General features: G+C 34.1%; 3 protein-coding genes across 4 annotated transcripts; 1 reads left to right on the top strand and 2 right to left on the bottom strand.

Annotated features, from left to right (window-relative positions):
- Positions 1-44: 44 nt before the first annotated feature.
- Positions 45-6554, top strand: LOC103474821 (T-cell surface glycoprotein CD3 delta chain). Its single transcript, XM_008426065.2, has 8 exons — positions 45-267; positions 578-654; positions 978-1039; positions 3830-3853; positions 3986-4159; positions 4327-4470; positions 5083-5138; positions 6045-6554. Exons 3-8 carry the CDS (start codon positions 1003-1005, stop codon positions 6096-6098), a joined length of 489 nt encoding a protein of 162 aa, XP_008424287.2. The 5' UTR covers positions 45-267; positions 578-654; positions 978-1002; the 3' UTR covers positions 6099-6554.
- Positions 6555-9276: 2722 nt separating this feature from the next.
- On the bottom strand, positions 9277-14328 carry LOC108166815 (T-cell surface glycoprotein CD3 epsilon chain). The gene is made up of 5 exons (XM_017308179.1): positions 14127-14328; positions 13461-13682; positions 13232-13375; positions 13096-13145; positions 9277-10149 (listed from the first exon to the last, which is right to left on the bottom strand). Exons 1-5 carry the CDS (start codon positions 14188-14190, stop codon positions 10072-10074), a joined length of 558 nt encoding a protein of 185 aa, XP_017163668.1. The 5' UTR covers positions 14191-14328; the 3' UTR covers positions 9277-10071.
- Positions 14329-14436: 108 nt separating this feature from the next.
- Positions 14437-18565, bottom strand: LOC103475178 (T-cell surface glycoprotein CD3 epsilon chain-like). Of its 2 annotated transcripts, XM_017308185.1 has the most exons (6): positions 18421-18565; positions 18000-18194; positions 17773-17916; positions 17632-17675; positions 16422-16501; positions 14437-14537 (listed from the first exon to the last, which is right to left on the bottom strand). In XM_017308185.1, exons 1-5 carry the CDS (start codon positions 18482-18484, stop codon positions 16439-16441), a joined length of 510 nt encoding a protein of 169 aa, XP_017163674.1. In that variant the 5' UTR covers positions 18485-18565; the 3' UTR covers positions 14437-14537; positions 16422-16438. The 2 variants fall into 2 exon arrangements, with proteins under 2 accessions (XP_017163674.1, XP_008424838.1); XM_008426616.2 differs by lacking the exon at positions 14437-14537 and having other exon boundaries at positions 16311-16501.
- Positions 18566-21889: the final 3324 nt, after the last annotated feature.

The following is a 21889-nucleotide window of genomic DNA, read 5'->3' as shown; positions in this document are numbered from 1 at the left end:
GGTGTTAGCTCTTGGGTCACAGGTTGCTGTGGTTTTTTTTTTTTTTTACAAACAGGAAGCAGAATTATGTTGTGGGAGCAAACATTTGCTCTCTTTATGTGTCTGCTAGAGCTCCTGTGTTGAACAGGGAAGGCAGACTGTCATTGATGATGGAAACATTCCCAATATGCAGGGGATTTGAAATCTTCATATAAACTGTGTGATTGTGTTAGATTCTTTGTTTCACCAGAGACTTATTGCACCATGTGACTGTGCTGCAATCAGCAAGTTAGTATATATATATATATTTTTTTACTTTATCAGGTTGTTATACCTCATAAACATAAACCTCAAATTCATTTCTGAATGAATTGGCAATACCTTAATGATTTTTGCTGTTTTTATTCAAATAAACAGTAACAACCAGAACAATCTGCTAAACAGTGCCAATATTATTGGCCACAAAACAGTTTCCAGTGTTTCATGTGCTGTTTTTGATGGTAAAATGCATGCAGACATGATGGAGTGTTTCTGATATAATTAACAAAGCCTGATGAAGCTGACAAACCAATCAGAGTGACTTCCTTCTCCCTCTCAGACAGGCAGACGGAGACATTCTGACTTCAGGCAGAAACTAAATCCTTAAGCAGAGTCCCAGAACTTCATTAGATTAAGGTTTGTATTTTTGTTTTAATTTGTGTCAGAATTACATTTTATACTCATCTCATGTTTTGAGTACTTCTGTTAAAACTCCAAAAGTGTGTTGATTTGTTACTTCTATTAAATTATCTTTGACTAAACCCAGCTAACTCTAATGCAAAGTAAGGCCTGGAACTGGGGACCAATTGAAATATTAATCGGGTGGCAGCAACAATAAATTGTTTATTTTCTGTAAGTCGTTAAGTAAAATAAAATGGTCGACGAGAGTGAGAAGATGGCAGCTTTCCGGGTTTCTGTAATGCGCTCGCTGATGCCTCTGTGTTTCCTTCTGTCTTCAGAAAAGCAGCCAGCAGGTACATAACAATGAAATATCAGCTGCTGCTTCTTTCTCTTCTGGCCGGTATGTTTCTCTTATTATTTTTGCTCTTAATGAACCAAAATAACATCTAACAAGGTGTGTCAGAGTAAGGAGTTCTGAGCATAGTTTTATTGCAGTCTGTCTCAAGTGTTTTGTTTCCATTCATCTAAAATTAGTAAGGCACTTTGACCACAAATTTAAGGTCAAAATTATTCATGTCATCAAATATTTTTTCTTCCTTCAACAATTTTGTTCTTGATAGAATATCTCAAGATTATAAAACATCTGGTATGGTAGGTGGTATGTAAAACAATATATTTTGTTTGTATGCTATCGTACACGTAATATTAATTACACATCACTCCAACTCAGAAGTAAAAATCTGTCTTAAATTTGTTGTAATAAAACTGGCTGTATATGTAGACTCAAAGTCGAATAAATAATATTTTAGTGGTCTTATATCCTCCTGACTCCAAGAAAAAAAATATTGTCCAATCACCATTTTTTTTTAAATCCCACAGTCTTTGTAAGGTAATAAATGGTTTTATGCACTTATTTTGTCTCTTCCCATAAAAAGTGCTATTATTGATAAATGCCATTTTTATGAATTGGAGTAAGCCCTAAATGTCCTCTCCAGATACCAAAAGGAATTAATTCAGTAAAATGCAGTGGGTGGGAGATATTCAAGTTTAGACATGTCCTCTACAGAGGACAAAAATTAACTACTGGTAGTCAAGAGGATATCATTAGATATACTCATGCTTTATCTTCTTTATTATTGATGTTCAGCACTTTGTTTCAGGTGTGACTAGTGTTAAAGCGCTTTATAAATAAAATTCATGATGATGATGCTGCTTATCACATTAAATAAGGTTTTAAAAGAATTCTATTATTCACTCAAAGACAATAACAACAAAAAAACACAAGATAGCTGTGTGGAAAAGGATTGCGGGTCATTTGGAGTCTTCATCTATTCTTACAGCCAAATGATGAACGTTGCTATTTTGATCATATCTTCTTCCCTTTTGTATCCTTTAACAAACCATTTTCACATTCCTACTTAGTATATTATTTTACGATATTATGTACTCTGTAGCTATATACAATATGGCACTACATATGTAGAAAAGATGTCATAAAAATATTAAAATCTTTTTTATTACAATAAAAATGTTCCAAAAAGTTTTAAGACACCCTATTCCCATTGGTTTAAGTCCAGATCCCAGTGTCAGCCAGCACACTTTGAAAATCTAATTTTACTCAACCAAAATAACTCTGAGTAACTCCCTGCTAGTAAATGTAATTGACTGAGGTTATAAAACTGTGTTTCCTCACATTAAACTAAAGCAATTATAGGATTCTACCTTAAATAATTTTTTGTTAAGCAAATGTGAGTAAATGTCTTCATGGTGAGCAAGTTATGATATGCTGATGAGGTCAACTGACCATCAAAAGTTGCATGTTTTATCAAGTATGATTCCAGTATATTTAGGTTTTGGCATGTTTAACTTCTTGGATATTTATCCATTACCAAAGACTAACTTACTCCAGAACCCTCAAACTGGAATTTGAAAGTGTTTAGTGCTGTTTAGTTTTTAAATCCTTACACATAATTTCAGTTTAAATGACTTTGATATTTTAAAGCTTTTACTTCACCCTTAAACCAGTGATATTCACAATTGCCAAAAAGGGTTAAATTAAAAGTGTTGACAGGCAATAGATATATTTATTTTTTTACATCAAAAATTAAAAACGTTTAGTAAATCTTCAAAGATATACCAAAAATATAATATTTGTCATTGATTACTTTTTTGTTGCATGAATCATTGTGGATCCAAAACTAGCAAGGGATTTGGTAGGTTTGCATTGCGGAAAGATTGGCATAACATTTCCAAAACCATAATGGGAATGCATTGATTTTTTATTTTCCTTACATAAAAACAAAACACTCAAATACATCAAGATTTGGAACTCTAATCTTTAAAAAAAATAAAATAAAATAAATAAATAAATAAATAATAATAATAATAATAAAAAAAATATATATATATATATTTTTTTCTTTTTTTTTCTGTCCTACCTTCTACACAATTCAATAATTCTGACAATTTTTTAAGCCCTATGGAAAAAAAAATCTGTATCAGAATGACACTGCTACCAACATGGTTCAGCTGTGATAGGAACATTACATTTGACATCATAACAGTGTTTTCATTAACAGCAAAAAAAAAATAATAATAATTGTCTCATGTAATCCTGACTTGTTTTACATGTTTAAGGAACTTTGTAAATGTCACAAATACAGATGTTTTTTTCCTGTTAAGTGCCGACCATTGTTTATTCAATGAATTCCATCTTTGTATAGTCTCCTACTATATATGTATGTACATTTACATACATTTGACCTTCAAACTTTAATTCCAGTTGTTTGGTTCCTTTACAGGTGCAGTTCCCTTTGCTATTTAATGAGTCTAAATCAGATTAGACTAGATGCTGCTAGGTCTTCATTAATATATTTCATTGATCTCTTACGAAATTTATATTAAAACCATTTAATCCATACACTGTACATGTAAGATGTTGAAGTTTTACTGTGCAGTATGCCGCTCTAATTAGGAATTCATTCTTGCACCAGAAAGATCAAGATTCTTATCATGTCCTTAAGTATTTTAAATACTGGATCCTAAGAAAAACCTGATTGAGTTTCTAATTGTTATATGAACTTAGATGGCTTTGGTTTTGAATTCTTGATGTCTTTCAAAATCTTTGTTTGAGAATTAGTTGGTCAGTTTCATTCAATAATTTTTGTTTCTTTTTCTTATTTTCCTTCAGCATTTAGCAATACTGTGGCTCAAGGTAAGAACACTATTATACCTAAAAGTGTAACATTTTCTTTTTAATTTCTTGTGCATCTATACAAAATAATTTCTACAATTACCTCAAGGCACAGGCTTGTGTTTGATGTTTCTCTTTTTTTTTACACAAAAGAAAAGGAGATACAAGTGATTGAGGTTGCAGATGGAATCAAGCTGTCTTGCAAGAATGGTGAAAGTATTTCTGGAAATGGTTTGGAGGACAAAGAGTTGCAACTGACGTACAGTGATCATTACACCGGAGAATACAGTTGTGAGAAGGGACCAAAAATCTTTGTAAAATTTCGGAGTAAGTTCTTTTGGAAACATTTTGTTTTTTTGTTTAATAAACTATGAGACGAAAGTGCTTTTTTTTATTAGACCATGAAATTTTAATATAGATGAAACTTACAGTTTGTCATACTTAGGATATTTGTGAAGACACCAATATCTAAGAATATTTTTCTTTATTTTCAGCGTGCGACAACTGTGTAGAGCTTGATACCGCCTCCATCGTGGGCCTGGCAGTAGGAGACGTGGTGGCTACAATAGTGGTTGGAGTGGCCGTCTATCTGATTGCTTCTCAGGGTCGGCCTGGTCAAGTTAAAGCCACCAAGAAAAGTAAAAGTCTACTTGTCTGTCTTTTATCTTCCATCTGTCATATAACAAATACACTACTTAACCAAAACACCAATACCATTTTTTGTGTTTTCTGAGGGTAATTTCCATCAAATATTAGTAACTTTTCTTTATTAATGTAAAATAAAACATTAAACATGAACTAACAAAGTTTTTATGGCATTTTGTTCTATTGTGGGTGAATTCTGACTTAAGCACATTTTCATGTACAGATCACTTGATGTAACACTTTTGCAATTGTGGCTGGTGGGATAAAACAACGACTTTTTGTTTTTGTTTACCTTTGAAACTCTTGATTGAATAAAACATTAACATAAAAAAATATTTTGACATTTGATGGACATTAGTGAGTCCCCTGAATGTCATTGTTGAAACGATGTAGTCTCCATAACAGACATGTGAAAGTAACATGCCAGCATTTATGCAAGCTGTCAAACAGTCGATAACAGTACAGTTAATCGACATCCACCCACAGATTCACGTAACTAACAATTTATATCCACAAAGTATTGAGTCCACTGTATTAGAACTTTAAGTTTAATCAAGTTAGACATTGTTTGTACTGTTTTATCATCATTATGATTTCCTCCTCAGGGTCTGATAAGCACAATCTGATTCTTAATGAAGCGCCGAATGACCCCAGCTACCAGGTGAGCTGATTAATAAACATTTATGAAAAGGCTTATTTTTTCTTCAAAATATTACTTTTTTCAGGTACTTTGGTGAATTTTTCAGAACAATTAGTACAAACTGCAAAACCTAGTTGATAACCTGGAAATGTTTGTCACTTGCTCAAAATGGATAATACATTCCTGAAAGCGTTTGTGTCAATGAAAGGACATCAGGAAATGAAAAGTCAGACACCTTGTTTCTGAATAAGACTGGCAAATGCCAATATTATGACATTTCACCTCTCAAAACAATACCTGAATGCTCAGTACAGAGCCACAGATTATTTGCACATCTATTTGAAATCGAGCATTAGTGTATTTTGTGAGTTAACTGAATAGAAGACATGGAACTGATGCTTCACATTTTTACTGCATATACTCTAGATAGTAACAGAACCAATGAGATTGTAGATACAATCATCCCAAATGAGTTCCTCCGCAGGGCGTCTGTGCTCTGCTTCAGAGATGGGGTGATGTGAACTGCTGCTCCTCCACTTTGAGAGCAGACTTTGGCATCTAGTTAGGATGCCTCCACCTTGTCTCGGTGATGATGAAGTGTTTAAGGTACATCCCACCAGGACGACCTAGGATGGACCAGTAGATGCTGGAGGGACTGTGTTTCTCTGCTGGAAAGTGCAAAAACAGTAGAAAAATGTATAGAGACAATTGATGGATGTGCAAAAACATGCAATTACTTAGAATGAATGACAAAATGCTTCTGTTATTAGCACGAATGACTGAATGGTGGAGAGGTTGAACTAAAGGCTATGAGAACTGCACTTTGATTAGAGAAATGCCCCAAAGAACATGAAAAAACCCCAGTAATTATCTTGCCTATCATTGATCTCGCTGTCCCCAAATTCACTGTGGCCATTACTGTTTCAGCCACTGAAGTACAAGAGAGGAAGAGATGAATATGACGTACTCAACAGAAAGTAGAACGGAGGTCCATGCTAACTCTCGACTGCAAGAAAACTTCTACTGGAGGAAACATCAAGCCCTGCTTCCTGAGTCTCCATCAGGACAGTGTGATGTGTGTACAGCCTGTTCTGTCCTGATGTAATTTGCTGTGTTTGGCATTGTCTTTGAAAACAATTTCTACTTGTCATTTGAACATGGGTCTCTTTCTGGCCCCTTGGATGAACTCAGTCTGTCAGCCAATGTAAAATATTTAGTTCTACGTTGATTTTTGTAACTGATGAAAAACTTCTTAAGCTGCATTCATGTTTCAAAGATAAAAAAGTTGCAAATAATAACATTTGAAAATAGGTAAATATTTGTTGCTGGTCAAATAAAGTGTACTATTACTGCTTTGTTTTAAACATACTTCAGTTGTTTATTATTAGATTGCAAGTTTTAAACAGGCTCATTTAAGTTACATCATCTATTCTTGTGTTATTGCATTTTTTACAATGCTTTGTCTTTTTCACATTTTTGTTTCCTCATGAAAGATCAACAAAAACAATACATGATTGTGGAAGGAAAATTATTGATGTTTTTCAAAATACTTTTACAAATAAAAATGTGTATTATTCAGTCTTTCTGAGTCCATGCTTTGTAGAACTACCTTATCCTGAGGTTTTAGCTGCAAGTGTGTTTTGGTACGTCTCAACCAGCTAGAAAATAAATCTTTTGCCCATTTTTTGCAAAATTGCTCAAGTTTTGTCAGATTCGATACAAACCATCTGTGGATTTTAGCATTGCCTTGTATTTACTTTTATCCTTCTTCATATAAACTCTGAGCTGCTTTAAGGGCTTTTTTGAAAAAAAAAAAAAAAAAAAAGCATCCCACAGATTGATGCTGTCGCCACCATGTTTCATCGCAGGGATGGACAGGGTGATATGCAGAATTAGTTTGCTGTCAAACATATTGTTTTATATGTGGAACTCAAAGTTCAGTTTTGGCCTTGTTTATCAAGGGATTTTCTTTTCCATTTTCCATAACAGTTCCTGTCATAAATGACAGTTCTTACATCTTTGTGTAGATCATTGTAGCTTTTTCAGTTAATATTATTATTTCACTGCCTGTCTGTTTAGGTGGTTTTTCATGACATGGAAGGCTTACTGATGGACTGAAATCATACAGTTCTTGGTTGATGGATTGAAAATGTTCTTTAAAATTGTCAAAGCTTGTTTTTTTTATTGAGACTTTTCCAAATCTTTATCCATGATCTGTCTGCCTCCCAATCCCACCCCCAATAAGGACATTCCTTCTTTGTAAATTGAAGAAACAAACTACAAATTGTTGAATCTATTACTTTTGTCTACATATATAGTGTATTAAACCATAGTTTTTCAAACAATGAACATTTTAGTGTTTTTTTTCTGAAATGTTCTCTGTGTCCTCGTGGAGATTCTTCTAATTTATAATCACTTTCTTCTAACTTTTATCAAATGTGGAAAAAGTGGTGAGTCACGACCGATCTTTCCTTTTGAACACTTTTGCACTTGACCAATAAAGACTCTTAATGGAGTGATGTTCAAATTGATACTAATTGAATTTTTCAAACTTCTAAATGGTTTCCACCCTTGTCCAGTCTGTTGAAAGTTGTTCACATTTTTAAGACACCATGATCACAAAACAATTAGGGAATTACTACTCGTGTATTTTAAACAGCTTTAAGACACATGGTTCAGTTCTAGAGCAGGCGCAACATATACATTAGGTTACGGTCCTCAACATAGTTTTCAATAGTTCGAATCCTGGTCCTGAGCTATTTGTTGCATGTCTTTCCCTTCTTCCTGTTTAATTACTAATGAATAAAAGTAGAACCATGAAAACATTTTTATGAAAAAAGATAAATGGCATCCGATTAGAAAGCCTGGTTTAGGTTTTGGGTTTACATTTAGAGAAATAAGGGAGATATGCAATATGTATAAATAGAAGGTAGTATTAACATAATAGTAAATGTTAATACTACCATAGCAAGGACAGGAAACTGAGGAGAGGATGTTACCAAGTAGCTGATTTCAGAAGAAGCTTCTGAAAAAGATAAATTAATATCATTAGTGGGTTAGTTCAGTAGTCTGGCTGGAGAAAACCAGAGTCTATGAGGAGGATAGAATAAAGCATGTTAGCTTCCAGCCTGGTAACAAATGCGTCTTTTTTTCTTTATATTTTAACCGGAAGTGAGAGACGGCTTCATACAGCTGAGCTGAGTAAACCAAACCCTGATCATCCCCCACACGCACTCATACTGAACCAACTTCTACCTGAAAGCACACACACATGCACACACACACACACACACACACACACACACACACACACACACACACACACACACACACACACACACACACACACACACACANCACACACACACACACACACACACACACACACACACACACACACACACACACACACACACACACACACACACACATACACTTTAACGATACAGCGTACATATACTTTGAACACGAGAGTCTACACTGGTGCGCGGATGTTCTCTCACACAGACAGATGAGCAGATGTAGGTCTGTGTGTGGGAGCGGTTTGACTTGACACCGTGTCACAGAAGAAACCATCGTTTATATTTCTACATTGTCACACAAAAAACAGCAGATGTAAATGAAGATAACTGAGCAGTAAGAGGTGGAGTGTTTCCACAAAGCGACACAACATGAGCTGCTTTACAATAAATGTAGTGATCAATAAAAATCTATATTTCAGAGAACTATTGCATCACATTTCATGCTTTCATTTCCATCCAGTATAACTGCTCTCTGTCACTGCTGGGAAGAACAAACAGAAAGCAGAAACATTATGTGACACAACCTTTCCATCCTGTCTCTGATAATGTGAAATACACAGAGGCTTGTTGAATGTTTCCATCACGTCTGTCTTATATGAGACATGCAGAGAGACGAAGAAACACCAGCGGTGACTGTGTTCTTTAGGTGGTGTACTGCGGATATGACCTGCGGATTCGAAACCGCCTCATGAATCACATGCAGTTTATCTGTTGAGCCATTGTGGTATCGTTTCTAACCGTACACAGAAAGAAAAATGAGAAGAGATTTGCCCATGTTTATTTCAATTAGAGACACTTAATACAGAGAAAAATATAAAAAAAGAAAAAAGAGAATAAAATAACACAGCTGACAAAATTTGCTGCTTGTGCAATATAAACATCAGCAAAAGCACAAATACAGTTAAAAAAACAATAAAGCAAATAACTGTTTGAGTTTGATCATACAAGCTTGATATTTATTAAAGCTAATAAAAAGTTTGAATATTCAAAGCATAATATGTATAATATAGAGCCTCAAGATGCCCTTAACTGGGAACATTGAAAGTTCTAATTAGTGGTAAAAATTAAACCAGTCCACCTTCATTCTTACTAAGGTTTACATATATAAACTTTATATAACCTTTATACATATAAACTTTCTGTTCTTCGCTAGTTTGAAACATATTCTAAATTTACCATAAGCTGTTTTTTTCTTTGTAAATTTTCTTGAGACGTGAGTTGTGCCATGTAAATAAACTGAATATAAATGAAACCTATTAAAACCCCAAATACATAGAAATAAAGATATACTTTGTAAAATCATTACTATATAACATAATAACTTCATGTTTAACACATCTGCCACAATGTGTGTTTATGGCATAAAACCGTTTATACAGCTTTATGCTGCATAAACTGTTTTAATGGACAAGTAGAACAAAATAGTTTGTGTCACCTATCAACAATGTTTGCTGTTTTTGTTTTAATGTTTTAAGGCTGCACGTGTTTTGAACCCACAGAATGACTTCAAGCTGGCATAATGTACAAGGACTGCACATTTCTACTTTTCAGTATGAAACTGCACCTTTAACAAATGTGGGATTTGCAATAAAGCAAAATTAAAACATGTGAGGATGTATGTAAGGAGTTTCATAATTGGAAAGGAGATGTCTCTATCCGGTCCTGTTCACCATGCCACTGTTCACAACAGTAGAGTAGGTGTCCTGTGATCGGGTGTTTGGGTTGAGTGTCTGTAAAAAACAAACAGAAAACATTTTGTAACATGGTTGGATCACAGTGACTTTCAGATTAAATGTATTAATCTGACAGAAACAATGTGGAAAAAAACATTAATGAAAGATGCTAAAATGTGTGCTCTCTCGAATTATGGCAGAAAAATCTCCTCATAAACTAGCCCCTTGTTCTGCGCTTAGCGAGAATTGAATTGAACTGAATAGCGCAGGAAGGCAATGGTACTGTGCACCAGATTTATCTTAAAATAGCTTCTATCTATAATCCGTGAGCACATAAGTTAATAATGTACAGTCTAAAATCATACATAAAAGTCATAAAATTATCCCAATAAACACAGTATTAAATTGTGTAATTATAGTTTTCATTTTCAGTTCTGGAACTGCTGGTTTTCTAATAGCACTTTCCTAACATGAGAAAAGTCCTCAGGTCAGCAAAGCGTTTTAGACTTTTTGGGGGTTTATTCCATTTTTAAATGTCTTTGATTAAAAAGGTCGTGCAAACGCTGAAACACACTTGGGGTTTCAGTGGTGGATCAGTAATATTCCCAATTTTGAAAACAAGCCTCACAACTAAATTATTAAAGTTTTATATCTTGCTAAAATTTTACAGTGATGGTAACTCAGTGGCGTTTTATCTACCACTTTTATGGCTTGGCTGTACAGGAATTTTAGAGGTTTTATTGTTGTCTCATTTTGTTCAGCGCAACATAAAATACGGTAATTAATTACAGTAACAAGATCTCACCATACAAGATCTCACAATATTTCTTGTTGAAAGCTCATAAGCACTTGCCAGTTACAGTCACTATGGCTTTGCATGAAGAAGTTGGAATAGAAGATACACGAACTACACTTAAATCATTTGTGGGCTGCATGTTGGGTTTTCAGTTGGAATCATAAATGTAACAGAATGACAAACAAGACATGGATAATGTATTAGTATTCCAAGTTGGTTAGATGCAAAAAAGGCAGATAAGATCACTATAATAAACGCTGGATAAATATCTAATTGTACGTTAAGCTACGCAACAATCACACTCCATTCTGTCAATAACAACTGGGAAATCTCAAACAGCAGACCATGCGTAGTGCGAGAACTGCCCTAAGGTCTGAAGAGAAGAAAACAAATCAGAAAATGAAAAATCAGATGGTTGAATTTGAGGCAAAATCTAAAACTGCAGATTTTACCACATGAAGCCTTTTTAAAGTGAAATTTGTTCTTGAAGTTGTCTTTAAAGTAATATAAAAATCTCTTTCCGTCTTGTTCTCACAAAATCTGTATCATGTCTCATCTCGTGAGGCTTAGGTATCATTACACCCCAAGTAATTAATCAGAGAAACGGCTTCCGAATACATTTTTGCAGTGTCATAATTTAGTGCATTTCAAATGCGCCTAAAAACAAAATGTATTTTAAAGTATAAAAAAATATATCAATATGATTTTTTAACATAAATGTTGATCCAAAACAAGTCCTATATTCTTTGACAATGGTCTACATAAATGTGAGGGACAGACTTCTGTTGTCTAGTTATTGTGAAATACATCACCACTGTTTTTATTTACATCTCTGTGAGTCGCAGAGATGATGTTCTGAACCATATTGATAGAAGAGAAGCAGTAAATGTTTTGGAAGACAGCAACTTCTAGAAACATTGGTAAATTTGCTCATAATCTTGGAACCGAAACAACACTTTGGTAATTTCTAAAGCATGTAACATGAAGCCAAACCATTCATCCCAACCATTTACTGGATCATTTAACAGAAATTATCCAGGAGTGACGAGTTAAATCAAGTAAACTTTTCTGACATTAGCACTGAAGCCGAACATAAGATACATTTTGAATTAGTTGGGTGAGAACGGGATAAGTCTTACAATGATGGTTTGATCTGCTGATACTGGACTGTGAGGCTGATCCAGGAGTATGTGGGACCCAAAACAGAACTGTGTTTGGGCATAAGCAGAGTTTAGACCAACACTCCTGCATTATTTATATTCATTAAAAATTTTCTCAATTGCTTGCCCAGCTTACATTTAACACAACAATTTTTAGTTAACTAGTGAGCTTGAAATAAATTCTCTAAATCCACTGGATGATAGAATCCAATGAGTTACATATTATTAATCAAACAAACACTTGTATAAAGGCTGTAGTTAAAAGCTGTATGAACATCCTGATTTAAGTAGGTTTGTTTGGTTGAACTTGCCTTCATCTGTAATGTTTTATAATATGCTGTCTTTGTCAGTTAAGTACTCTCAGATAGTGGTAACGGTGATTTATGCAGTTTGCTGTGCTGATGATGCCTTGGGCCAGCTGTGCTTATATAACAATGATCTGGTTTCAAATAGTTTTCCAAAGGAGCATGTAAGAAGTTGACCAGGGTCTTTCGACTGTACAGGAGTCTTGCAGTCTTGTGTGTGTTTTGGTGTTAAATAACCATCTGATGCAAAATGTATGCAATATTAAGGCGTTTTACTAGAATATTTCAAAAATGTATTTGGGGTTTGGACAATTTCTGACAATACAATATTCCACATCTTTTGTGTGTGTAGATCTAATTGGTTTCTCTGCCAAGAACATATAAAAACTTTACATAGTCTTAAATAACAAAGAACACTCATATATGCATTAATTTGGAAAGAAATTTTTTTTTTCCTATTTTCTGTCCTTTGGATAAGGTAAACATTTCCCTCCTGAAGTGACCACCATGTTAAGGTCTCTGTGGTGAACAAAAATGTTATTTCCTTTTTGTCAAACTGATGACAAAAAAGTTTCACAAGATTGAATCATCTTATATGATTGTTTAATTTAAGTATAAAAAAAATATCACTGCATGTACGATTTAAAGTTAAGTGCAATGATAAAATTATTTCACGTAACAAGTAATTATTAAACTAAGAAAATTAATCAGTCTGTCTTGAAAGGTTTTTGACAATATTTACCTCATACTCAGATGGACCATGTGGAGCCCGGTGTCCAGCTCTTGGAGTCGCTGGAGGACAAAAAGAGATTCAATACAATCATTTTTAATCTTTTTACTTTGATCAAGAGACATGCATTACACAAGCAGAGCCTTACGTTTATTGGAGGGGGTCGGTGCATCTGAGCTTTTCTTCTTGGAGCACCTGTAGATTATCATCATCACAACAGCGGTACCGATTACATCCACAACAATGATCACCACAAAGAACTTTGGATCCAGTTCAAAGCAGTTCTGACAGGCTGATGGGGAAAAAGCAGCAATGGCACAAGAGTTGGTCATATAATTAACGCAGGTGGCAAAGAATGAAAAGATGCTTTTACTTACCTTTTCCTTTGACATAGAAATAATAATTCACTGTTGGAGACGTATGTTCATTTTTCTTGTATTGACATGTGTATAGAACTTGCCGTTCATATAGGAATGTATACTCTTTTGTTGACACTACTGGAGATGTTGTAGCTTCTGGAGTTGTTGGTTGTCCCTTATGCCACGTTCCTCTTTCAGGACAAGTTAGTGTGACGTCTTTTTTCCAGAATTCTGCTCCTCCTTTAACCAATCATACAGTTATAAAATTACTTTTTTGCACAAGTTTTAGTTTGCGACCTTTTAATAAACCCAAGTTCTCATCCTCTTAGTACTTCTCACACAGAACCAGGAAGCTCTCAGAGCTGTTATAGGCTCTCATATAAATGTTTATGCATGTCAGATTTTATTCTCAGTTTCTTTAAAGTGTTTTATGATCATTTTATATAACTGTACTCAAAAGTGTTCCAATCAACACCTTATAATTGGAAAAAAAGTATTATTAGACAAATAGTCAGAAAGAACAAGATTGTAAGCAGTAAAGGAACATTAACACAGGAAATGCAGTTGGTGCTAACAAATATTATGTCTAGAGACAATATCTGCTTTTGTTTTAAGCTGAAAGAGACTGAAATGCTCCAACTTTACAGTGTAAAGCAACATTAGGTAATATTGTGCCATATTTACCTGTTTCAGCCTTCACGGAGGTCGCAAACATGAAGATGATGACAAAGACAGCTTGAACAGTCATCCTAATTAATCCTTATTGTCTGATTCTGAATGTTTTTCAGGTTTAGATCAAATCTGTAAAAACTCTCTAAAAATATATGATTTACATCAAACTGTCTTGTCAGAAAGTCAGAACGATTCAAAATGGAGCTGATGGTTCTCTCTCTGAAACTGCCTCTAGTGAAGATCCACTCTCACACACACACATACGCGCGCACACGCACACACTCACACTCACACTCACACTCACACTCACACTCACACAGGAAGTGTTTCCTTTTTTTCAAGATGAATTCACAAACCATAAAACAAAGTCTACCTGCAGTACCGTGTGCAGAGAAAAACTCATGTTTTGTTGTTGTCCATTCCCTGTAAAATAATTGCAATAAGTTTATTACTTATGTCATAAACATATGAATATAAGGAATCTCTTTTTGTTAAAATCTTGTGTTGTTAAATTTTCTGGTCCCATTCTTAAGTGTGCCTTCTATTTATTTATATAACTTCGTTTGCTCCTTTGTCCCATTTGTTTGAGCCATCTGGTTGTTTTATTGTTGCTACACCTCAAGGCTGTTGTGTTATGTTTATCTGGAAATCATGTTTGACCAGGAGATTTTTCAAAGTTAAAATGTTCTTTTCATTTTACCAACCTCACTCTAGATATGCAAACTCTTTAGGGACACATCTCACCCACTTAGTGGCTCACTTCAAACCCTCTACCAGATGCAGAGTGAGTCTGGACCAATGTTTTTTCTGATTTTCTTTCATTTTTCTCTCTCCAGACTTATAAAATATACTCCTATTATCTTTGCAAACAAATAAAACATTAGAAAATATTATTTATATAATGTATAAAAGTGGCAGTTAAGTATTTGGAAGAGTTTTGTGCAAGTTAGTGTATAGATGTAACCTTTAGATCCTCATAAAATATTTAAATAAAGCTTAATGGTGTATCCTTTAGTACACGTCTGCCACCTGGTGGTTTAACTCGACAAAAATACTTCCTTTTTTCAATGAAAAACAAATAATCCTTTATTTGTAAGAGAGAAAAGCAGAATAACCAACTTCATATAGGAAAAAGGAAAAGTAAATAAAGACTGATGTTACAGTAAATATGTGAATTTATTACTTTTGCATAGATTACAAGCAATGATATCGTGAAGCCATAAAAGGATATGTAAAAACCTACAGTTGTTACATGACTATGAATTATAAAATATACTGAGTTTCAATTCAAAGTCAAAACAAAAAGGAAAACAATATTTTGATCAAACAGTTTAAACATCATCCTTAATAAAAGAAAGTAGTTTTCTTTGAAGGATTCCTCTCTACCACGCTCACTATCTATCTGGTCTTCTAGCTTTTACTCCACAGTATTGAAAAGCAGAAGATGTCTGCAGTTTGATTCAGTGTTTTGTCTATCACACACCTCTCCACCATTTTTGGGTGGGTTCAGGTCGCCCTTCAGAGCACACACTCCATCATTTATCACAAATAGATCTGATAATTTTTAACTAAAATTTTATTAGCTCTGAAATTAGCAGTTTCCAAAAATGATCCTGGGAGTCTTACATCTTAATTCTTCATCTTTGGATACTTATTTTATTTGAATAATTTTATGTTTGGTCCTATTTTTTGGGTAACAAGTTTTACCAGAAGTTTTATTAATGAATTTTATTAATTTTTTGTTCAAAATGATTATAGCAAACATCTTTTTAACATTTCCATTTTTTTTTTACGTGAAGTAATGTCTTATGCATATGGAATAACATTGCTGTTCCTGAAAATAGAAAAATAATCCAAGGTTGAGCTCTTCATTATAAACATTTTTAAAGGGCTTCTCAATAACTTTTTGGATGAAAATAAAATACCTAATTATTTGTGTCATTACCTTGACACTATAAAAAACTTTTATTACTCTAAATGAATGTTTTTTAGCTTAATAATAGCAAAATAAAACATAAAAATATAGAAAATTAAATACAGAAATACATATAATCATTTGCATATGCATGAACAAATTATATAATTTTTACTTTCAATCCTGCTTTTGAAATTCTACAACTTATTTGCTGCACAATTTTTGAACAGCTGCAATTTCACATTGAAACACACAAAAGATGACTAATCATTTTAAATCATTTTAAACTAATTTCACAATGTTCAGTTTTAATGATGTTAAATCTAACACAAGTTCTGGTAATTCCTTGCTATTTCATGCTATCCGTTTATAAATGTTTGCCATCTTCTGACCTTCTGATGATGACCGTCTACCCCGTCCTGTGCACCACAGCGGAGTAGGTTTCCGTTGCTTGAGTGTTGGTGTTCAGTGACTGCCGAGACATAATCCAAAATCAATTTTTTTTTATATATACAAATGGGTTACTGTTTGGAAATAAAACAATACATTAGAAAAATACTAGAGTACCAAACAAACAAGCAATGTAATAAATAAATAGATAAATAAATAAGTAAACAGGCAAATAGTAATTTGCCTTCAAATACACAGAAATCATCCATACACTTGTTCAGTAGACCACCCAATACACCCAAATGTCTCATTAAATAAAATAAATAAAATATTTCACCCTGGACACTCCATGAACTAAGGGGTGTCGGTTGTAGATCATTCAGTATATTCCTAATATTTTTCTTGAATGGCAATAGATCCTCAGTAAATTTTCAAGTGTTCTGACATTGTTTTATAGCAGAAGATATTTTCAAGAATATATTAGATTTTATAATGTGAGCAATAATACATTACCAAAGAGGAAAACATGTTTTTATTTATAAATAAATAAATAAATAAATAAATAAATAAATAAATAAATAAATAAATAAATAAATAAATAAAATCTTTGCTATAATGCAATGAAATACCCTTTGTTTCATATATAACTTAATGCAAAACAATTTGGTGTCAGTAGAAATACATTCTTCTCCCATTTTAAAATCTGTGCTTGGTGCTGACTCAGCTCATTTATAAAAAATGTTCCACTTTCTAAACAATCAGTTTGCTGGTTATCTGCTGATTTTTATACGTACCTCACATAATTCTGTATATACAAACTATACCTTGAAGAAGACAGACTAAACATTTTTTAACATTATTTTCATTGTAGCTGCATCTTTAAATAACAGGTACAATAAGTAAAGAGTTAATAAAAATTATCTCATCAAACACCAAACAACAAAGTGTGTTTCTCGCAGCGCTGACATTATTTCAGTAACTATGATCTTGCATTAGTCTCATATGCACCTTTTTGATGCTGGAGGCTACTATCTCTCTTTGATGGGAAAATAAATATTTTTTCTTGTACAAAAAAGATTTAGATTGTAATCTTTGATTAGATCATGTAACTGATGGCGCTTCTTTTAGTTCAACAGGAAGGGAAAAGTTGTTCTAGGTAACAAATGCCAGATAAAACATTCTTTTTGTAATACAGTTCCTGGTAATACCCACCTCATAGGCAGAAGACTGGTCTCCTTGAGGCCGGGTTCTACGTGCTTAAAGAAATAAAGATAATAAATATTAATTAACTCCAAGGACTTCATGAGTACTTGGGGCCCAGAAATTGGGATAAGATCTTAAGTTCATTCCTACCTCGTGGGGGTTGAATCGGTACATTTGGGTGTTTCCTCTTGGTGCAAACATAGATTATCCTCATCACCACGGCAGTCCCGATCACATCCACGAGAATCACCAGCATGAAGAGGAATCCGTCCACCTCAAAGCAGTTTTCACAAGCTGGAGAAGAAACGTGAACAGTCAAACAACAGTTCGGTCTATACGAGCACAAAGACCTTAAAATGAAATCTGGTTTTACTTACCCTTCCCTTTTACGAAGAAGCTGTATTTAAATTTTTCCCCTTCACTTTCATATTCACAATAATATTGGGCCTGGCCTTTAAAGATGAATTCATAAGTTGTAGCAGCTCCTAAAGTTGCTTTTTCCATTTTATTCGTCCATGTTCCGTTTTCTGGACAGCTCAGAGTAACTTTGTTTCTCCAGAATGAGACTCCTCCTTCAACCACAAACAGTTAATAAATAACTTTGTAATTATTGAAGTCCATAATGTTTACATAAGTTTCTGTTAAAACTTTGATTGATCAAAGACACTAAAGGGTTTGCTCATGGCAAACAGTATATTTAGAGCTGAAATGTGTATTTGTCCAACCTCCAGACAAATAAAAGAAATATTTCAACTTCACGGTAAAAATAAAGATGTTGCAGGACCGGTTTGTGCTTACCTTTTTGAGACTCCGCCGTGGCTAAAAACATGAAAAGCACGACGAACATGACCTGAACACCCATCCTGCGTGTTTCTTTATCCGTCTGGAGTTTGGATCAAATCTGTGAAGTCTGAATTAAACTCAGCAGCCTGGTTAATGACAGACTGAGACTCTCTCTCTCTCTGTGCTCTCTCACTTGTGCGCGCTAATAAACTCACAAAAGACACACACAATTAGCTCTACAGGAAGTGTGTGTTTTTTCAGTAGGATTTCACTGTTCATTGAAGTCAAGCTGAAGTGGAGCTTGTAGAAAGAAACATTTTGATTCCTGATTTATTCCAGATCGAAAAAACATGGAGAAGAAGCAGGAATGACAAAATAACAGATTTAGGCAAATAATACAGTCATGTGTTCAAATAGACAATTTGAATATGAAAACATGTTTTCTCAGAAAAATTCAAGACCCTATCCACCACAATTACAAAATAATGCTCACTATTTTCTACAACAGCTCTGCTAGAAGTATTGCATGATAATATTTTAATGAAAGAATACATAAAAAAGTAAAAGAGCAAGATTTCAGCGTGACACCCACCATTTAGCATGATGGAGACAACTGATGGTTTGGATTATTAGAAGAATTTATTTTTATTTTATCTTTCATTATGACTAAAGAAAGAATGTTATTTGGTGTCTTTCATCCTCAGGAATTATGTTCTAGGCCCTTAAACCAACACAACACCAAATTTTATGGTTGAAGGTAGAAATTTTGGCAGCACTGGCACCCCTTATATTTCACCATAAGGGGTGAGACCCAATAATGCGATCTATTGGGTCTCTGTCTCCATTGTTGGTCTTGACACTTTAAATGTTCATAGTGTCCAAACGTTAATCTTTCCCAAATGAATACTATTCTGTTTATTTATCTAGCACTTCAAAATTATTGTCATATCAAGGACCTGTACAAGAAAAAAACTGGTCAATTTCATTCATAAAGAAATTATATGATTATAAAGAAAAATACAATATAATGACAATTGACAGTGAAAATTTGGTCAGCCGGAGTTTATTTGAAGAAGGCCACAATGAGGTGACTTTGCAGCGATCTAATGAACAAGCATGTGGTGACAGTAGAAACAACCGGCTCCATTTTAACAGCACAGAGTTATATTGTCTGAGACGCTGGCTGTGTTTGGGTGATGCTGTTGTTTCTGACCAGCATGTCAAAGTCAAGGTTTCAAGAGGTGTTTCAGCTCCGGCTATGAAAATTCATGTTTGGAACCTTCATATGCTGTTCATTTTTTATGTAAAAAAATAAATAAAATCAATGTATTTATATTCAAAGATTGCATTGAATAGTGTATTTATAATACTATTCAGTATTTTCTTATTGAATTATTTTGGAAAAAGAAGCTTGTATACGTGTGAGATAAAAGAAAAGCTCTTCTGCTTTGTTGCATGTTGTTAGGTTTACAATGAACAAACAATAGATTGACTTGATGTCGTAGTGTATTTCTGTGCAACATACATTAAATATAAATTGGTTATTTATAGTATTAATAACTGTCAAAATAGAGAGAATACTCTGGCTTTAATGTCAATTATTTTACCAGTGCTTGATGGATTGATGAGCTTCTGTCTGCCAGAGCCGACAGCTGGTAACAGACAGCTGGCATCAGGGTTCTTCCCTCATGCAGAGAAATAGAAAAGCTAATGGTTTAGCAAACGTATCTATCAGTGTTTAGTAGGTTCTGCTTTCTGTGTCTCTTTTTTTTTTCTCGTGTTTTGGGTCTGATGTCATTTACTGTAAAATTTCTCCCTGGTTAGTGAGCGTAGTCTTTGTCTCATTTTGTTTATCGCATTGGGTTTTGATAACAATCATTTTGGTTTTGTCTTTAATAGCTCGTCACACTTCCTGTTTCTGCTCTCTGGTCTGTTTCTGTTCTCTTTGCTTTCTGCCCTCACACCCAGCCTGCGAATAATTACAAAAGCTTTCATGCATCTTGACATTTACTTTGGCAGCGAATTTTTATTTTTAGGCTTTCGGTTGCTCCTTTGTCTGTGCTGCCTTGTGTATTCTTCTTTATGTGGAGCTGATACGTTCTTGCTGCCACACCTCTATTGCATTGTGTTCATCTTACTTCACTCCGCTGGAGCAATCCAGCTGTTGTATCCTCCTCCTTAAAGATTACTTAATAACACCCACTACTTTCCATTCCAAGAAAAGCTGCAAAAAAACAAACATTTGCTATTAATTTTTGATTGTCAAAATTGCAATGTGTGTTGTATTGCTGGGTATTAAACAGTAAAAACCCCAGTTTGATCATGCAATAGTACAAATGCACTAATTTACGCTTTGACATAATGTTTTTATCATAACTAAAAAGAAATAAATTGACTATTTATGTTACAGTGAAATACATTTTGTTATGTAAATTTGACTATTTGCTATTAAAGGGGCTGTAAATGGACTGGTGTAACATTTGTGACATGGACCTGTTTTGTGATTGACAGCCTAACCCAGTATGCATGGGGTCACACCTGTAATCCAACCCTGTTGTCCACATTTGACCAGGAAGCAGCTGACAAAATAACCCACAAAGTCAGTTTTTAATCTTGCAGATTTTAGACATAAGCTTTCTGATCCTTTTAAGAGTTCATGTAGATTTTAGTAACCGCTGTATGCTTAGGGTTACTGTTCATTTAGATGACAACTTTTTTCTAAGCTTTAACTTCCTGGTTGATGTCTTTGGATATTGCTTCATAATGTTCTTCCTTCATGGTGCCATGTATTCTAGAAAGTGCACCAGTTCCTCTGGCAGCAAAACAAAATGAGGCTGCCACCTCCATACTTCACAGCTGGAACGTTCTTCCCAGGTTTACAAGTGTTTCCCCCTTTTTGAATCAAATGTGACGATGGTCGTTAAGGCTTTCTGGTGTTTCTTTTGGAGAAATAGTTTTCAGCCCATATCTGTTAAAGCCACATTTTACTGTGAATAATGACCCTTCAAGGCAGCATCTTTACAAGGTCTTTGGCTTTTGTTCTGGGGTCTATCGGTACATTTTGGACCAAAAAGTGTTCATCTGTGGGACACAGAATCAGTCTCCTTCCTGAGTGGTATGACTGTTGGACAGTCCCATCATTTCTATACTTGCATATAACTGTTTTAGCAGATGAATGCGGCATCTTCAAATGTCTGAAAATTGTTTCCAGTGACCTCTTTGCACTTTCCAGTCATGTCAAACAAGGAAACAATGTGTTCCTGTCATTTCCCTTCTACTAGTGAACTTCTTCCTTTGTTGTTTTCTTGTATAGATTTCTTATTTTCATTGTATTTTTTAAAGCTTGGTCATACGTGTCTTTTGGAATTGTTTTACACTTAGTTTTATCTGATTCTAGTTTATTATTTCTCTTAGTTTAGTTTCTCTTGGATTAATTTTGTTAGATTTGGAAAATATTTCTCTTATTATTTAGTTTTTTTAGCTT

Source organism: Poecilia reticulata, linkage group LG13 (assembly GCF_000633615.1).
Source record: "Poecilia reticulata strain Guanapo linkage group LG13, Guppy_female_1.0+MT, whole genome shotgun sequence".
Lineage (NCBI taxonomy): Eukaryota > Metazoa > Chordata > Actinopteri > Cyprinodontiformes > Poeciliidae > Poecilia > Poecilia reticulata.
Note: the sequence above shows the minus strand (reverse complement) of the source record. Positions and strands in the feature narration are given on the sequence as shown.